The 19,925-nt window shown below is 40.5% G+C and overlaps 1 protein-coding gene across 1 annotated transcript in view; it reads right to left on the bottom strand.

Moving 5' to 3' along the window:
• FMR1NB (FMR1 neighbor) overlaps nt 1-15,786 on the bottom strand; it is a 46,695-nt gene extending 30,909 nt beyond the window's left edge. Inside the window, exon 1 of the mRNA XM_050775214.1 lies at nt 15,422-15,786. Within this exon, the coding sequence (XP_050631171.1) occupies nt 15,422-15,686 (265 nt within the window). The 5' untranslated portion in view covers nt 15,687-15,786. The remainder of the gene's footprint in view (nt 1-15,421) is intronic.
• Between the last annotated feature and the right edge of the window lie 4,139 nt (nt 15,787-19,925).

Below are 19,925 nucleotides of genomic sequence, written 5' to 3'. Positions count from 1 at the left end.
CACGACTGACATGACTTGTCATATGGCAAATCTTTATAAACTTTGTTTTTTTTAATACTTTGAGTTCTGGGATACATGTGCAGAATGTGCAGGTTTGTTACATAGATATACACGGGCCATGGTGGTTTGCTGCACCCATCAACCCATCATCTACATTAGGTAATTCTCCTAATGCTATCCCTCCTCTAGCCCCTGACCTCCTGACATCACACGCTTTCGTGTGTGATGTTCCTCTCTCTGTGTCCATATGTTCTCATTGTTCAACTCCTACTTATGAGTGAGAACATGCAGTGTTTAGTTTTCTGTTCCTGTGTTAGTTTACTGAGAATGATGGTTTCCAGCCTCATCCATGTCCCTGAAAAGGACATGAACTCATTTTTTTTATGGCTGCATAGTATTCCATGGTGTATATATGCCACATTTTCTTTATCCAGTCTATCATTGATGTGCATTTGGGTTGGTTCCAAGTCTTTGCTATTGTAAATAGTGCTGCAATAAACATATATGTGCATGTGTCCTTATAGTAGAATGATTTATAATCCTTTGGGTATATACCCAGTAATGAGATTGCTGGGTCAAATGGTATTGCTGGTTCTAGATCCTTGAGGAATTGCCACACTGTCTTCCACAATGGTTGAACTAGTTTACAGTCCCACCAACAGTGTAAAAGCGTTCTTATTTCTCCACATCCTCTCCAGCATCTGTTGTTTCCATACATTTTAATGATTGCCATTCTAACTGGAGTGAGATGGTATCTCATTGTGGTTTTTATTTGCATTTCTCTAATGACCAGTGATGATGAGCTTTTATTCATATGTTTGTTGGCCACATACATGTCTCCTTTTGAGAAGTGTCTGTTCATATCCTTTGCCCACTTTTTGATGGTTTTTTTTTTTTTTCTTGTAAATTTGTTTAAGTTCTTTGTAGATTCTGGATAGTAACCTTTTGTCAGATGGATAGATTGCAAAAATTTTCTCCCATTCTATAGGTTGCCTGTTCACTCTGATGAGAGTTTCTTTTGCTGAGCAGAAGCTCTTTAGTGTAATTAGATCCCATTTGTCAATTTTGGCTTTTGTTGCCATTGCTTTTGGTGTTTTAGTCATGAAGTCTCTGCTCATGCCTATGTCCTGAATGGAACTGTCTAGGTTTTCTTCTAGGGTTTGTATGGTTTTAGGTCTTACATTTAAGTCTTTAATCCATCTTGAGTTAATTTTTGTATAGGGTGTAAAGAAAGTGTCCAGTTTCTGTTTCCTGCATATGGCTACCCAGTTTTTCAGCACTATTTATTAAATAGGGAATCCTTTCTCCATTGCTTGTTTTTGACAGGTTTGTCAAAGATCAGATGGTTGTAGATGTGTGGCATTACTTCTGAGGCCTCTGCTCTGTTCCATTGGTCTATATGTCTGTTTTGGTACCAGTACCACGTTGTTTTGGTTACTGGAGCCTTGTAGTATAGTTTGAAGTCAGGTAGTGTGATGCCTCCAGCTTTATTCTTTTTGCTTAGGCTTTATAAACTTTCATCCCTGTTCTTTCTTCCCTGGGACGATTGTCTCCTTTTCCTCTTTAACTCTCTCCAAAGTCTCCCATCAGCCAGCACACAAGCCTTTTTCTCAGGTCTTCCTCTCTACCCAAACAGCCTCCGGCCTTTTTCCCCTCCTCCATTTTTTTTCATAATTTAATCCTCTTGGCCTCTAATTTGCATCTTTACACTCATTAGCATGTTCAGCAAATAAAAGATTAGGAGTCAGCCTTTTAAATTGGTAGTAGAAAATAGTAAAGAACCAATTACGTTTCCTTGTCACAAAGAATTTTTATTTTTAAATTTCCCTGTTACAAATGAAAGACTAAAAATCTAACTACATTTCAACAGAAAAGAAACACCAGACTCAGTGCAGACAGAGAGTTTCATCTATATGTGACTTGTGCAGTCAAACAGGGCCCCACACTTGGGGAGCTCCATGCTTGGTTTAATGTTTTGCTATCACCATTTTGAAATCCATAAATTTTGAATGAGAGATCTTGTATTTTCATTTTACAAATTATGTTGCCCCTCCCGCCCCACCCGCCCACTCTGGTGTGAGGTCTAATAGATGAGAAACTGAATGACAGGGTGGGGAGACAGAAAGAGCAGTGGCTAACTGTATCAGTATCTAAAGGATTTTACTGGGGCTTCAAGTTCAGGGTCTACCTATGCCACTGTCTTTCTGGGTGTTGGCCTCAAACAGACCTGAGTTTGCATCCTGGCTCTGCCACATACTAGCTGGTGAACTTGAGCATGTCAGTAAACTTCTCGTTGCCTCAGTTTACTCATCTGCAAAATGGTGATATTTATTTTGAAGTGTTATAAGGATTAAATGATGTCACATGTGAAGTGTTTAATACAATGCAAAACAAATAGTTTGTTACGTGACTTTCATTGTTTATTTTTATTGCTTACAATTTTAAATTTAATATCATTACTTTGTTTTAAGGATATTTATTTTTATTAATAATGTTATTAATAGCAAATATGGTCAACTTTCCATTTATAACTATGGTACAGTTCCCTTTTTAAATAAATATATTAATGTAAAAAAGTAAGGTAGCCTAAAGGGAATTATGAATGACTGGTATCATCAAGATAACCAAGCATTCTGACTGAAAGGAGAAATGCCCACTTAGTGAAATTTCTTCATTTTTTCGACAAGATAACTGAAGCCTAAAGAGGTAAAATGACTCATCAAAGGTCCACAGCAAGTTAGTGTGAACAATCAGGGCAACCTAGATCTCCTAATTCCTAGCTTAGGGCTCCTAGCTTGAAAGGAGTGAACAGAAGAAATGCTTACCTAGTGAAATTTCTTCATTTTTTCAACAAGATAGCTACAGCCTGAAGAAGTAAAATGACTCATCAAAGGTCACACAGCAAGTTAATGTGAACAATCAGGGCAACCTAGATCTCCTGATTCCTAGCTTAGGGCTCCTCCAACTACACCACATGTACACGGGGTTAAAGCAAAAGTTAGCCTTGTGCTCAATTAGGTACATGGCAGGCAGCCAGACTTTCTATGTGTAATGCCTCATTCACTCCGCAAGGATATTAGATAAATAAGGTATTCTAATAAAATGATACAGAAACTAGTTACTGGGATTTGTCCATGGAGCTAAGGCAATTTGAAAATATTACCTACTGGTCCATCTTTATTTCTCGTTTTTTAAATTTCCCTAAAAAGGATGAGCAGTTAGGACTGACTGAATAGGTTACAGATAATTGGTGGGATCAAACTCCCAGTCCCCAATTTGCTTCTCTCCTCATCCTGTATGCCACTGGTCTGTATGTCTTTTGCATAAATATAACCGGAAAGGCAATGTGGCTTGGGAATGCAAATGACAATACAAACTGGAGGGATATCCCAGAGTTACCTCAGGTAACTCAACTTCGATTCCTCTCAGTAGCATTAAATGTAAGAGAACTCACTGGGGTCTGTCTAAAAACGAAAAAGGGAATTTTAATGTCAGAACCATATGTTTTGCTTTCGCCATAATTCTACAGGACCATGGACAATTATTTTACCTTCTGATGTATATTAGTTTTCTAGGGCTGTTGTAACAACATACCATAAACTGGGTGACTTAAAACAGAAATTTATTGTTTCACACCTCTGGAGGCTAGAAGTCCAAAATCAAGGTGTTGGTAGGGCTGTTTCCTTCTGAGGATTGTGAGGAAAGTCCTCTCCTTGGCTTGCAGATTGAAATAGTCTTTCCTGTATAGGTGTCTGTCTCTGTGTCCAAGTTTCCCCTTTTTTATAAGGACACCATTCATAGTGAATTAAAATACATCCAGATGACCTCATTTTAACTTGATTATCTCTATGAAGACCTTATCTCCAAATAAGATCACAAATAAGGTATTGGGGTTAAAATTGCAACTGTTTTTGGTGAGGGGACACGATTCACCCCATAACACAGTGCATTTTGTTATGTTAATTAAGTGAAATAATTTTAAATGCAAATTAAATTTAATTCATACAGTCACATATTACCTCCTGAGAATCTGGGAAATCTAACAATATAAAGAATGAATCATGGATTATTTTAGGAGAAAACATGTTAGACCTATAATGGAAAAAGTACTCCTGGAAATAAAGAAATCACACTGAATTAGACAGTATTCTTTTTTGTTGTGGGAGTTCTACTCAAAATAGAAATAGAAAATGAAGAACTCACTGACTAAGAAAAAATATACAATTTATAGTTTTGTTTTTCAGCTTACTTTTTTAGAGGATAAGAAGACTTTTAGTATTGTACTATTACAAATTCAGTAATTCAGAATTACTTTGGTGTTTTAGATAAATAGTAGAAATAAACCTGAATAATTTGTGGTAATACTATGATTTGTAAATGATCATTAAAAATATCTTAACATTTTTTCAAAGAACAGAAATCATATTTTCTAACTTATTTCAAATAATTGATAAGACACAGCATATATTTTATTTAACTTCGAATTTCATTCCTCACAAAAACCTATAAACCCATGTAGTTGTGACATAGTGTATAGAAGTCTCCATTCTTTTTAGCTGTGATGCCATTGCCCAATCTTTACCTCCCTCTTTGACTGTGGGTGGACCTTGGTTGAGAAGATGGAAAACCTCTAGGGAGAGCACGGAGAAAGAAGCCATTGAGATTAGATGTGGGGATGCTGAAGTCTTTGGGCTTGGGTCTGGAGCTCAAAGGCAGGAGACTGTGGGAAATCTAAGGCCTTTGTGCAGATGAGAACATGAAATACATTTGTGAGGGGGTTGGGAGAAAAGGCATGCTATTGTGGGTAATACAGAGAAAGCTGTTTTGAGAAAACCATCTGAGACTTAGGAAGGTTATGGAAGGAAAGAAGGGTGTAGGAAAAGGAAAAGCAGTTCAGGTTGGGAGAATCTGGAGGAGGAGGGAAAGACTTTGAGAGAGGCACATGAGGCAGAAAGATCATTAAGTAGAAGGAAGAAAAGGAGGCTTTTGGGGAAGAATTGGAAAGTGCCTTTGGATGGTAAAGGAAGGAAAACCTGAGTGAGGAGAAGAACTTTTGGAGAGCTGAAAGTAGGCTTCTGAAGGGGAGTGAGTAAAGGCCTGGAGGAGGGTAAATAAAGAGATAGGGGAAGGAATTTGAGGGAGAGAGGCAAGGCCTTAGTGAAGGTAGCTTAGAGAGGGAGAGGATGATATAAGGTAAAAGAAGGGAAGTAAGGGACTGAAGACTTTAAGAGAGAGGAGAAAAGGGCTCTGTGAGATAAGGAATGAAAAGCTTTTGAGAGAAGGCCTGTGAAGTGGGCAAAGGAAAGTCATTGTGGGGAGGTGAGAAATGAAAGGACCTTGACTGAAGGACAAGAAAAACTTTTGGAATGGTGATGAAGGAGGGAAGGCATTTGTGAGGGTAAAAAAGGGAAGGCCTTTGTGATAAGTGAAGGGGGGAAGTTTTTTGGGAAAGGAGATGAGGAAGTTAGGGTTTTGTGAGGGGACTTGAGGGAAGAAGGCCTTTGAGCAGGGAGGGAAGTCAACTGTGAGGGTAAAGAAAGCAGGAAAGGCAACCATAAAAGAAGGTAAGGTCTTTGTGAGGGGAGGCGAAAGGGGTTAGAATTTTGTTAGGGGAGAGCATGGAAAGAAGATTTTGGTAGAGGAGAAGAAGGAGGGTATACCTTTGTGAGGAGAGATAAGGGAGGTTAGAACTATATAAGCAAAGGTGAGACAGGGAATGTATTGGTGAGAGAAGAAAGGACTATGAAGAGGAGATGAAGGGGGTTATAATTTCATGAGGGAGGTGAGAGAAGAAAGGCCCTTGTGAGAAGAGATGAGGGAGGAAGGTCTTTGTGAAGGAAGACAAGGAATTTTAGTGGAGAGTTGAGGAATTAAAGGCCTTCATGACTGAGGTGAGAAAAGGAAGCACTTTGTCAGAAGAATTGTGATAAGAAGCCTTTAGAGGGAGATAAAGGAAGGCATTTGTGAGTGAACATGCAGGAGGGTAGGACTCTGTGATGGAAGGTGAGTAAAGAAAGGCTTTCGTGAGGGGAAATGAGCAAGGAAAGACTTTTGTGAAGGGAAGTGACTGAGGAAATTTGTGTAGTGAAGTACGGGAGGTTAGCAAGTGAGGTTAGGGGTAGAAAAGTTTTAAGAGAGGAGATGATGGAGGTTAGTACTTTGAGTGGTGCGGTGAAGAAGGTTAGTCCCATGTGATGGAGATACTGAAAAGAAGACCTTGGGAGAGATGAGGGAGGAAAGCCATCTATGAGAAAAAGTCATTTCTGAAAAGAGGGAATGAAAAGGTAGTACTTTGTGAAGGGAGGTTAAGGAGGGAAGACTTTTCAAAGAATACTTATAAAAAGTAAAGAGATTGAAACACTAAACAAAATCTCCCTTGCAATAGAGAAATTATAGTTAACAATAATTTGTTTTATATTTCAAAGTAGCTAGAAGAAAAGAATTGGAATGTTCCCAACACAAAGATAAATTTTTGAGGTAACGGATATCTCAATTACCTGGATTTGATCACTACACATTCTGTATACATATTAAAATATCACGTGTACTCCAAAAATACATACAACTATGATATATCAATATAAAAATACAAAAACAGGGGCATCTGCTGGCAAGATGGTTGAAAAGGAACAGCTCTGGTCTGCAGCTCCCAGCAAGACCAATGCAGAAGGTGGGGGATTTCTGCATTTCCAATTGAGGTACACTGTTCATCTCATTGGGACTGGTTAGGCAGTGGGTGAAGCCCATGGAGGGTGAGTAGAAGCAGAGTGGGGTGTTGCCTTACCTGGGAAGTGCAAGGAGTGGAGGCCTCCCTTTTCCAGCCAAGTGAAGCTATGACGGACTGTGCTATCTGGCCCAGATACTATGCTTTACCTATGGTTTTTGCAGTCCGCAGACCAGGAGATTCCCTCATGTGCCTACATCACCAGGGTCCTGGGTTTCAAGCACAAAACTGGCAGCTGTTCAGACAGACATGGAGCTAGCTGCAGGAGTTTTTTTTTTTTTTTTTCTTAGCCCAGTGGCACTTGGAACCCCAGTGAGACAGAACCTTTCACTCCCCTGGAAAGGGGACTAAAGCCAGGGAGCCAAGCCAGTGGGTCCAACTCCCACAGAACCCAGCAAGCTAAGAAAGACTGACTTGAAATTCTCCCTGCCAGCACAGCAGTCTGAAATCAACCTGGGACGATTGAGCTTGGTGTGGGGAGGGGCATCCACCATTACTGAGGCTTGAGTAGGCAGCTTTCCCCTGACTGTGCTAAGGACTGGGTGGAACTCAAAATAGTGCGGCAAAGCAGCTGTGGCCAGACAGCCTCTCTAGATTGCTCTTCGCTGAGCAGGGCATCTCTGCAAGAAAGGCAGCAACCCCAGTCAGGCGCTTATAGATACAACTCCCATCTCGCTGGGACAGAGCACCCGAGGAAAGGGGCAGCTGTTGGCGCAGCTTCAGCAGACTTAAACGTTCCTACCTGCCGCCTCTGAAGAGAGCAGTGGACCCTGACAAGGAGGATTCTACAAGCACAGCACTCGAGCTCTGCTAAGGGACAGACTGCATCCTCAAGTGGGTCCCTGATCCCTGTGGCTCCTGACTGGGAGAGGCCTCCCAACAGGGGTTGAGAGGTGCCTCACACAGGAGAGAGCTCTGGCTGGCATCAGGCTGGTGCCCCTCTGAGACAAAGCTTCCAGAGGAAGGAGCAGAAAGCAATCTTTGCTGTTCTGCAGCCTCCACAGGTGATACCCAGGAAAACAGGGTCTGGGGTGAACCTCCAGCAAACTACAGCAGACCTGCAGCAGTGGGGCCTGACTATTAGAAGAAAAACTAACAAACCAGAAGCAGTAACATCAACATCAGCAAAAAGAACACCCACACAGAAATCCCATCCAAAGGTCTTCAGTCTCAAAGATCAAAGGTAGATAAATCAACAAAGATGAGAAAAAAAACAGTGCAAAAATGCTGAAAATTCCAAAAACCAGAATGCCTCTTCACCTCCAAATGATCACAACTCCTCTCTGGCAAGGGCACAAAACTGGACAGAGAATGAGTTTGATGAATTGACAGAAGTAGGCTTCAGAAGGTGGGTAATAACAAACTCCTCTGAGCTAAAGGAGCATGTTCTAACCTAATGTAAGGAAGCTAAGAACCTTGACAAAAGGTTACAGGAACTGCTAACTAGAATAAACGGTTTAGAGAAGAACGTACATGAACTGATGGAGCTCAAAAACACAACACGAGAACTTCGTGAAGCATACACAAGTATCAATAGCCAAATCAATCAAGAAGAAGAAAGGATATCAGAGATTGAAGATCAACTTAATGAAATATGGCATGAAGACAAGATTAGAGAAAAAAGATTGAAAAGGAATGAACAAAGCCTCCAAGAAATATGGGACTATGTGAAAAGACAAAACCTACGTTTGATTGGGATCCTTGAAAGTGACAGGGAGAATGGAACAAAGTTGGAAAACACTTCAGGATATTATCCAGGAGAACTTTCCCCAACCTAGCAAGACAGGCCAACATTCAAATTCAGAAAATAGAGAGGACACCACAAAGATACTCCTCGAGAAGAGCAATCCCAAGACACATAATCATCAGATTCACCAAGGTTAAAATGAAGGAAAAAATGTAAAAAATGTTAAGGGCAGCGAGACAGAAAGGTCAGGTTACCTACAAAGGGAAGCCCATCAGACTAACAGCAGGTCTCTCTGCAGAAACCCTAGAAGCAGAATAGAGTGGGGGCCAATATTTAACATTCTTAAAGAAAAAAATTTTCAACCCAGAATTTCATATCCAGCCAAACTAAGCTTCATAAGCGAAGGAGAAATAAAATACTTACGGACATGCAAATGCTAAGGGATTTTTGTCACCACCAGGCCTGCCTTACAAGAGTACCTGAAGGAAGCACTAACTATGGAAAAGAAAAACCAGTACCAGCCACTGCAAAAACACGCCAAAATATAAAGACCAATTACACTATGAAGAAACTGCATCAACTAATGTGCAAAATAAACAGCTAGCATCATGATGACAGGATCAAATTCACACATAACAATATTAACCTTAAATGTAAATGGGCTAAATGTCCCAATTAAAATACACAGACTGGCAAATTGGACGGAGCCAAGATCCACTGATGTCCTGTATTCAGGAGACCCATCTCACATGCAAAGACATACACAGTCTCAAAATAAAGGGATGGAGAAATTTTACCAAGCAAATGGAAAGCAATAAATAAATAAATAAATAAAAAATAAAAAAGCAGGGGTTGGAATCCTAGTCTCTGATAAAACAAATATAAACAAAAAAGACAAAGAAGGGCATTACATAATGGTAAAGGGGATCAATCAATGCAAAAAGAAGAGCTAACTTTCCTAAATACATATGCACCCAATACAGGAGCACCCAGATTCATAAAACAAATTCTTAGAGACCTACAAAAAGACAGATTCTCACACAATAATAGTGGGAGACTTTAATAACCCACTGTCAATATTAGACAGAACAATGAGACAGAACATTAACAAGGATATTCAAGACTTGAACTCAGCTCTGGACCAAGCAGACCTAACAGACATCTATAGAAGACTCTACCCCAAATCAACAGAATATACATTCTTCTCAGCACCACAAAATAATAAGAGCTATTTATGACAAACCCATAGCCAACATCATACTGAATGGACAATAGCTGGAAGCATTCCCTTTGAAAACCGGCACAAGACAAGGATGCCCTTTCTCGCCACTCCTATTCAACATAGTATTGGAAGTTCTGGCCAAAGCAATCATGCCAGAGAAAGAAATAAAGGGTATTCAAATAGGAAGAGAGGAAGCCAAATTGTCTCTGTTTGTAGACCACATGATTGTATATATTTAGAAAACCCCATCATCTCAGCCCCAAAACTCCTTTAGCTGATAAACAACTTCAGCAAAGTCTCAGGATACAAAATCAATGAGCAAAAATAACATGCATTCCTATACACCAATAATAAACAAGCAGAGAGCCAAATCATAAGTGAACTCCAATTCACAATTGCTGCAAAGAAAATAAAATATTTAGGAATACAACTTACAAGGAACATGAAGGACCTCTTCAAGGAGAACTACAAACCATTGCTCAAGGAAATAAGAGATGACACAAACAAATGGAAAAAGAAATTCCATGCTCATGGATAGGAAGAATCAGTATCATGAAAATGGCCATACTGCCCAAAGTAGTTTATAGATTCAATGGTACTCCCATCAAGATACCATTGGCTTTCTTCACAGAACTAGAAAATACTACTTTAAATTTCATGTGGAACCAAAAAAGAGCCTGTGTAGCCAAGACAATCCTAAGCAAAAAGAACAAAGCTGGAGGCATCACACTACCTGACTTCAAACTATACTACAAGACTACAGTAACCAAAACAGCATAGTACTGGTACCAAAACAGATATATAGACCAATGGAACAGAGCAGAGGCCTCAGAAATAACACCCCACATCTACAACCATCTGATCATTGACAAACAAGCAATGGGGAAAGGATTCTCTATTTAATAAATGGTGTTGGGAAAACTGGCTAGCCATATGCAGGAAACAGAAACTGGACCCCTTCCTTACACCTTATACAAAAGTTAACTCAAGATGGATTAAAGACTTAAAACCATCAAAACCCTAGAAGAACACCTAGGCAATACTATTCAGGACATAGGCATGGGCAAAGACTTCATGATGAAAACACCAAAAGCAATGGCAACAAAAGCCAAAGTTGAGAAATGGGATCTAATTAAAGTAAAGAGCTTCTGCTCAGCAAAAGAAACTATCATCAAAGTGAAGAGGCAACCCACAGAATGGGATAAAATTTTTGCAATCTATCCATCTGACAAAGGTCTAATAACCAGAATCTACAAGGAGGTTAAACAAATTTATAAGAAATAAATAAACAACCCCACTAAATGTGGGTGAAGGACATGAACAGACACTTCTCAAAAGAAGACATTTATGAGGCCAACAAATATATGAAAAAAAAGCTCAACATCACTGGTCACTAGAGAATGCAAATAAAAACCACAATGAGATACCATCTCACGCCAGTTAGAATGGCAATCATTACAAAGTATGGAAACAACAGATGCTGGTGAGGACGTGAAGAAACAGAAACACTTTTACACTGTTGGTGGGAGTATAAATTAGTCCAACCATGTGGAAGACAGTGTGGCAATTCCTCAAGGATCTAGAACCAGAAATACCATTTGACCCAGCAATCTCATTACTGGGTATATACCCAAAGGTTTATAAGTCATTCTACTATGAAGACACATGCACATGTATGCTTATTGCAGCACTATTTACAATAGCAAAGACTTGGAACCAACCCAAATGCCCATCAATGATAGACTGGATAAAGAAAATGTGGCACATAGACACCATGGAATACTATGCAACCATAAAAAAGAATGAGTTCATGTCCTTTTCAGAGACATGGATGAGGTTGGGAACTATCATCCTCAGCAAACTAACACAGGGACAGAAAACTAAACACCGCATGTCCTCACTCTTAAGTGGGAGTTGAACAATGAGAAGACATGGACACAGGGAGGGGAGCATCACACACCAGTGCCTGTCGGGGGGTGGGGGGAAAGGGGAGGGAGAGCGTTCTGACAAATACCGCTTAAAACCTAGTTGACAGGTTGATAGTTGCAGCAAACCACCATGGCACATGTATGTCTATGTAACAAACCTGCACGTTCTGCACATGTATCCCAGAACTTTTTTAAAGTAAAAAATAAAAAAATAAAACAATAAAAATAAAATGTTTCAACAAAAAAAAGGTCTAGGAACAGATGGCTTCACTGGTAATTTCTACCAAATTTTTAAAGAAGAATTAACATCAATCTTTCTCAAAATCTTCAGCAACAATACTTCTTAACTCATTCTAGGAGTTCAGTAGTAACCTGATCCCAAGGGCAGAAAAAGACACCACAAGAAAACTGCAGACCAATATCGCTTATGAATATAGATACAAAATTATCCTGCAAAATACTAGCAAACCAAATGCAACAGCATATTACAAGGATTATACGCAACGACTGTAAAGTGGAGTTCATCCCACTAATCTAAAGATGGTTCAATGTAAGAAAATCAGTCAACATAATACACAAAGGGAAACAATTTCATATCTCAATTGATACAAAAAACGCATCTGACAAAATCTAAAACCCTGTCATAAAAAAATCACTCAGCAATCGAGGAACAGAATGAATCTTACTTAACATGATGAAGAGCTGATGAACAGCTAACATTATAACCAATGTTGAAAAACCGAAAGCTTCCTCTAAAACATGGATGCCTGCTTTCATCACTGCTATTCAATATTGTGCTGGAAGTTTTAGCAAGAGCAATTAAGCAATAAGAAGAAATAAATGGCATGAAAATCGGAAAGTAAAAAGTAAAACTCTCTCTATTTACAGATAACATGATTCTATATCTAGAATATCCAAAAAGTCCACAAAAAACTTACTAGAGCTAATAAATGAATTTCGTAACTTTACAGGTACGAGACAAACAGGTAAAAATCAGCCGTGTTTCTATACACCACCAATGTACAAGTTGAAAAGAAAAAGGAAACCATTCCATTTGCAATAGCATACAAAAGAATAAAATATCTAAAAATAAATGTAACCAAGGAAGTTAAAGACTTGTAAACTGAAAATTACAAAACATTACCGAAATAAATTAAAGAAGGCATTAATAAATGTAAAGTCATTTTGTGGTCACAGATTGGAATACTTAATATTGTTAAGATGGCAGTACTTCCAAAGTGATCTACAGATTCAATGCCAACTCTATCAACATTCCAATGGCCTTTTCGCAGAAATGGAAAAGCTGACTCTCAAATTTATATAGAGTTGTTAGTGGCCATGAATACACAAAACAATATGGATAAAGAAGTACGAAAATGATGGACTCACACATTCCAATTTCTAAACTTGCTATAAAGCTACAGTAATCAAAAGAATGTGGTACCAGCATAGAGATAGATACATAGACCAGAATAAAATTGAGAGTCCAGAACTAAATCTATAAATCCATAATCAACTGATTTTTGAGAAAGCTGCCAAGAGCACTCAATTGAGGAAAAAATCGTCTCTTCAACAAGTGGTGCTGGGACAAGTGGTTATCCACATGCAAAAGAATGAAGTTGGACCCTTAACATACACCATATGCAAAAATCAACTCAAAATGGATCAACAATCTGAATATAAGAGTTAAAATCATAAAACTCTTAAAAGTAAACATGGGAGTAATCGTCGTGACCTTGGATTTGACAATGGATTATTAGATATGACTCCAAAACACAAGTAATCAAAGACAAAATAGATAAACTGAGCTTTCTCAAAATTAAAAACATTTTTACATCAAAGGACATTATCAAGAAAGTGAAAAGACTACCCACAGAATGGGAGGAAACATTTGCAAATCAGGTATCTGATAAGGATTCAGTATCCAGAATATATAAAGAATTATTAAAGCTCAACAGCAAAACCACAAACAATCCAATTAAAAATGGTCAAATAATTTGAAAAGACATTTCTCCAAAGATGTACAAAAGGCCAGCAGGCATATAAAAACATGTTCAAAGTCATTAGGCATTAGGAAAATATAAATCAAAACCATAATGAGATACTATTTCACTCCCACTATAATGGCTATAATTTATAACAAGCGGGACAGATAACATATATTGGTGAAATTGAAGCCTTCAAACATTGTTAATGGAGATGTAAAACGGTTCAACCACTTTGTAAAACAGTGTGGGACTTCCTCAAAAAGATCAACGGAGTTCCCATACGATCCAGCAATTCTACTCCTAGAGAACTCAAAACACGTCTACACAAGAACTTGTACACAAATGCTCATAGCAGCATTGTTCATAATAGGCCCAAAGTGGAAACAACCCAAATTCGGTAAATTTCAAAAACTAGATAAAAATATAGTATACCCCTACAATGGAATACGAATCAGCCATAAAAAGGAAGGAAGTAGCCTTATGGATTGGGGAATTGGAAGTAACTGGTTCATGGGTGTGGGTTTTAATTTGGGGTGGTTAAAATATTTTAGAACTACATGAGGTGATGGTTGCACAACATTTAAATGAATTAAATTCCTTTAATTTTCACTATAAAGTAGTTAATTTTATGTTATGTGAATTTCACCTCAATTTTATTATTATTATTATTATTATTTTGAGACGGAGTCTTGCTCTGTCACCCAGGCTGGAGTGCAGTGGTGTGATCTCGGCTCACTGCAAGCTCCGCCTCCCGGGTCCATGCCTTTCTCCTGCCTCAGCCTCCGGAGTAGCTGGGACTACAGGCGCCTGCCACCACACCCGGCTAATTTTTTTGTATTTTTAGTACGGACGGGGTTTCACAGTGTTAACCAGGATGGTCTCAATCTCCTGACCTTGTGATCCGCCCCCCTCGGCCTCCCAACGTGCTGGGATTACAGGCATGAGCCATGGCACCTGGCCTTTTTCTTTTTTTTTGAGACTGAGTCTCTGTCACCAAGGCTGGAGTGCAGTGGTGCAATCTCAGCTCACTGCAACCTCGGCCTCCCAGGTTCAAGCAATTCTCCTGTCTCAGCCTCCCAAGTAGCTGCAACTACAGGTGCATGCCACCACGACCAGGTAATTTTTTTTGCATTTTAGTAGAGACGGGGCTTCACCTTGTTGCCCAGGCTGGTCTTGAATTCCTGAGCTCAGGCAATCCGCCCGCCTCGGCCTCCCAAAATGTTGGGATTACAGGCGCGAGTCACTGCGCCCGGCCCTATTTTTTTTTTTTAGAGGGAGTCTAGCTCTCTCACCAGGCTGGAGTGCAGTGGCACCATGTCGGCTCATTGCAACCTCCGCCTCCCGAATTCAAGCGATTCTCCTGCCTCAGCCTCCAGAGTAGCTGGGATTACAGGCGTGTGCCACCATGCCCGGCTAATTTTTTTATTTTTAGTAGAGATGGCGGTTTCACCATGTTGGCCAGGCTGCTCTTGGACTCCTGACCTCAAGTGATCCGCCTGCCTCGGCCTCCTGAAGTGCTGGGATTACAGGTGTGAGCCACCGCGCCTGGTCCTCAACTTTTAAAAAGCGGTGACAAAGAAGGTTAGTACTTTGTGGTGGGAAGTGTGAGGAAGGAAAGGCTTTTGTCAGGGGAAGTCGGGGAGGGAAAGTCTTTTAGAAGTGAGTTTAGGCGGGAAAGACTTCCTGCGGCCAGGTGAGAGAGGGCAGGACTTTGTAAGGACTGCTGAAGATGGGGCCATAAAGGCCTTGGGGAGGAGAGAGGACAGGAAGGGGCAGGAAGGCCTACAGTTGGTGCCTGTGCATCGCCACACCCCGCCCCCTCTCCCTACCCCTCCCCCAGCATTTCCCCGCCTGGCCTGAGCCAGCACTCACCAGAGCACAGGTAGTAGCACACCAACAGCAGGATCCAGATGGAGAGTATGAGCATCCCGCAGGGTTTGCTGACCCACATCTTTAGAGATTCCCGCCATCCTGGCTGAGGCCTGTCAGCCATGGTGGCCTCGTACCCGGGATGGCTGCTCTCGGGATTCGACCCAGTTGCCGCCACCTCATAAGTTGCCAGCTGTAAGTGAGCCACACGCATGGCATGGCGACTTGACCTATTCCTCCCCTTCGCTTGCCTCCTATCTGAAGGCATGGCTCCGGGTGCCGCCTCGCTGAGACGCCGCCTCACTGCCCAACTGTCCGTGACCCAGAAGCTTCCGGGGCAGTCCGTGACACTAAAGCTTCCGGGGCAGTCCGTGACTCAGAAGCCAATGGGGCAGTGACCCTCGCGTGGCATGTGCCAACTCTCGCGGGGCTGAAACTGATTCCTTCACGATGACGTCTTCTGCTTCATTCCACAGGCCCAGACCCTTACAACCACGTGGCCAGTGGTTGGTGCACCCTCACACTCCCACTGAAAGCCTGGCACGTAGGTGCTTGCTAAATGCTTGTGGAACAAGTGAACGAGGCTTCAGGCCTGGACCAGTGGCATGACTGCTTGTCCTAGATCAACAAAAAGGAATAACTCGGATTCTGACTCCATTCTTCCTCATTCCTAGAGTGCACATTGTAGTGTCGGGTCACTACAGTTCGTCATTACAGCGCTCACGACAGCAGCTGCTAGCCAAATGTGGCTATTTAAGTGCAAGTTTCAATTACTTAAAATGAAATGAAATTAAGAAAAGAGTTCCTCAATCACAGTAGTCACATTAACAAGTGCTCAATAGCCGCATGTGGCTCATGGCTGCCATCCTGGACACTGGCAATATGATTTTTTTTTATTTCTTTTTTTTTTTTTTTTTTTTTTTTTTTTTTTTTTTTGAGACGTAGTCTTGCTGTCTCCTAGGCTGGAGTACAGTGGGGCGATCTCAGCTCACTGCAAGCTCCACCTTCCTGGTTCACGCCATTCTCCTCCCTCAACTTCTCAAATAGCTGGGATTACAGGAGTGCGCCACCATGCCTGGTCAATTTTTGTATTTTTAGTAGAGATAAGGTTTCACCATGTTGGCCAGGCTGGTCTCAAACTCCTAACCTCTGGTCATCTGCCCACCTCAGCCTCCCAAAGTGCTGGGATTACAGGCATTAGTCACCGCGCCCGGCTGGAGGGTTTTCATCATGGCAAAAAGTTGTTTTGGGCAGTGCTGGATGTGAAGAGTGACTAGTGAATATCATATTCAATAGATTATTACACTTTAGTAGAAGCTTTGAGTGTTAGACAAAATGCTGTGTGCCTTATGAAACCTTAAAACTGAGTTACAAATAAATAAAACAATACAACAACATGAGAACAAATAATATGTGAGGAACACTGAAAAGTTACTAAAATCATTTACGCTTTATTGCCAAAATTACTACCCATGAACTGGGTGGCTCTAAGTAAATGCCTTCCTCCAACTAGGCCTTGGTGCCTCATGTGTAAAATGGAAGGGTTGGGCATTGTTTCTAGACCCCCTTTTGGCTCTAAAATCTGACCCTTGGGCAAACTCCCGTTACCTTCCTTGGTTTGGGCACACCTGCAAAAGGACTGTGTAGGTATTGCTTCCATAACTGTTAGCTTACCACATTCTAGTTTACAAAGGATATGAAAACCACCCCAACTGCATTTCCATCCTTATTCGTAATTATACGCACTTTCTGTTTCTACTAATTTTATTCTATTGTTATTTCCAGTGTTCCTAAGCCTCCCACAGAGGAAGGGAGAAGCAAGGCTTCCTATTCCAATAATTCTTGAAACTTGGCACACTCCATCCATCCCTGCCCCATGCCCAAGAGCCATTCATAATGCCATTTAGTTTATCAAAGAGTCTAACAGGAAAAGAACCCACTTTCCTTCTATATTTTTTTAAATCCTTTTTTTGGCTTCAGCTTTTCCAAAACTAATTTGATGAGAGGATTGTTATCACACAAAACATTTATTAATAGCTTCTGAAACTACTGCTTGTAACTGCGAGGAACCGTGAAGTATCTGAGATTTTACTCTTCTTTCAAGTAGCAAGGTAACTAGTTGCAGTTTTATAGATGCTGGCAGAAGATGCAAGACAACTGAGTCAGAGACAAAGGACAAAAGCTCTCCTGAGACATGCAGAAACTCAACAAATCCATGGAAAATTGCCTCCCAACAGCAGCCTTGTTCATATCATAGCACAGGTGGAAAATTATCATATGACCAGACACCGCATAGCCACCCTGAGGTCTCAGATCAAGCTAGAGCACGCAATTGGGAACTCAGCTCTTTGCCATCTCACAGGTTGAGCTCTCTTTGCCTTAGTTTCCCCCTTTTACCAATTATGGGCTGTGGATAGCGTGATTGTGAAGATACCATTCAGCTCTGGCATGCTATGACTCATACTTGACTGTAGCATTTGAGGTTGCTGCAAACCCGTGAGGCATGGCAGTTCTACTACAATGCAATCCACGTTATACCATTAGAAACCCAAATTACTAACAGGAACTCAAAGGATAAAATCCCTAAGATTACATCGCAGCACTTCCTGGCTTACACAACACTAATTCGAGATTGAGGCCACACACACACACGAACACACGCAAAGCCATGTGAAGTGTCCATTTTACAGATTATCAGATGTAAATTTAAAGTCCTGCACTGGCTTTCCTCTTTTGTCCTATACCCTCAAGGGAGCTAAATTGGATACTAAACAACCTAGACCTAATTAGAGATAAAAATGTGTTGCATGGGGCATGAATACAAGAATTGCTTCATGAGGTAGTGCATATCACTGCTCAGAATGTAACTACTGTTCTTGTGGAAAACAGAATTGACACTATTTTTTTTCAAATATCACCACAGACAGACATGAAAAGATACCTGACTTCAGGTAATCATGGTTAAATAAGTTACAAATAGCTCATAAGTTACAAATAACTCATAAGTTAAATCAATGATGAGATATTTCACACTTATATTAGCAAAACTCAATAAATATCCACAGGAATATATCAAAATAGGACTTTGGTCATTGTAGGTGGGGTTACAAATGGGTACAACCACTTTGGTGATTTTTTTTTTGGTTTTTTTTTTTTTGAGAGACACAGTCTCGCTCTGTTGCCCAGGCTGGAGTGCAGTGCACGATCTCACCTCACTGAAACATCTGCCCCTGGGTACAAGCGATTCTCCTGCCTCAGCATCCCAAGTAGCTGGGACTACAGGCACGTGCCACTACGCCAGGCTAACTTTGTATTTTTTAGTAGAGAAGGAGTTTCACTATATGTTGGCCAGGCTGGTCTCAAACTCCTGACCTCAGGTAATCTGCCTGTCTCGGCCTCCCAAAGTGCTGGTATTACAGGCATGAGCCACTGTGCCTGGCCCACTTTGGTGAGTTTTTGACAACAAATTGTAAAGTTAAATATTCACATATTCTGTGACCTAGGAATTCCACTTTTAGGTATCTACCCTTTCACTCATGTGTACAAGCGGACATGTACAACGATGTTCATTGTTATAGTGGAAATAACATAAGTGATGTCCCAGTAGGGTAATAAAAGCAAACTAGTTCATTCCTACAGTGTATAACATTTAACGATAATCAGGATAAATTGCCTAATTTTTTTTTTTTTTTTTTTTTTTTTTTTTTTTTTTTTTTGCTGGTTTGCCTACCAGCATACGGTGGCAGTCCCAGCTTCTAATTGAGGGGAATCATTGTTGTGTTCCCTGAAAGAAATATTGAATAATAATCTTCTAATTCTAAAATAGCCGAAACCAAAGTTGTGAGAATAGGAAGCAAAACACAAAACTTTTTGTAAGTGGATCATGAGGTATCAATCTTGCCATCATCCCTTGGTTCTCAGCCCCATGTGTTCTGGTTATGGAGGAAACAACACCATATGTTGATCACTAGTCCTGGTTCAGAATGTACAGCACATTCCTGCAAGATGGTACCCCAAACTCACAGGGTGTTTTTGCTAGGCGGTGTCATAAGTAGATCTATAAGAGGTGATTTCATTGTTTTATTGGCTGATTTCTTCTAGGTGAGTTGGCATGAACAGGCTTCAGTTCATTGCTGTACTTAGATCAGGGTGATGTGAGTTCCTTTGATAGGAGCAATGTTTTGTGAGATAAAATAGTGCTGTGTAAGGTATTCAGTAAATCTACAGATGGTAGGGCTAGCCGAGGTATGGTAAACAGGAAAGCAAATCCAATTTGGAGTTACAATCTATTTAAGGTAAGAAAAAAGTCACTGTCCAGTTTGTAATAAAAGGAGTCCAAAGCAATCAAACTATCTCAAGATGGCTGGTTGGTACCCATAGGATATTATACCGTATCAGGGGCCCAGGGCTAATGGCTGCTACTGGTAAATTTGACATCCAAGCAGTAGTAATAGTAAGTTTTGGTGAGAAGAAATTCATATTATTGAGTCCATGCATATTTTCATCT

This window comes from Macaca thibetana, chromosome X, assembly GCF_024542745.1.
Source record: "Macaca thibetana thibetana isolate TM-01 chromosome X, ASM2454274v1, whole genome shotgun sequence".
Classification (NCBI taxonomy): Eukaryota; Metazoa; Chordata; class Mammalia; order Primates; family Cercopithecidae; genus Macaca; species Macaca thibetana.
The sequence above is the reverse complement of the archived record's forward strand: the minus strand, read 5'-3'. Positions and strand labels throughout refer to the sequence as shown.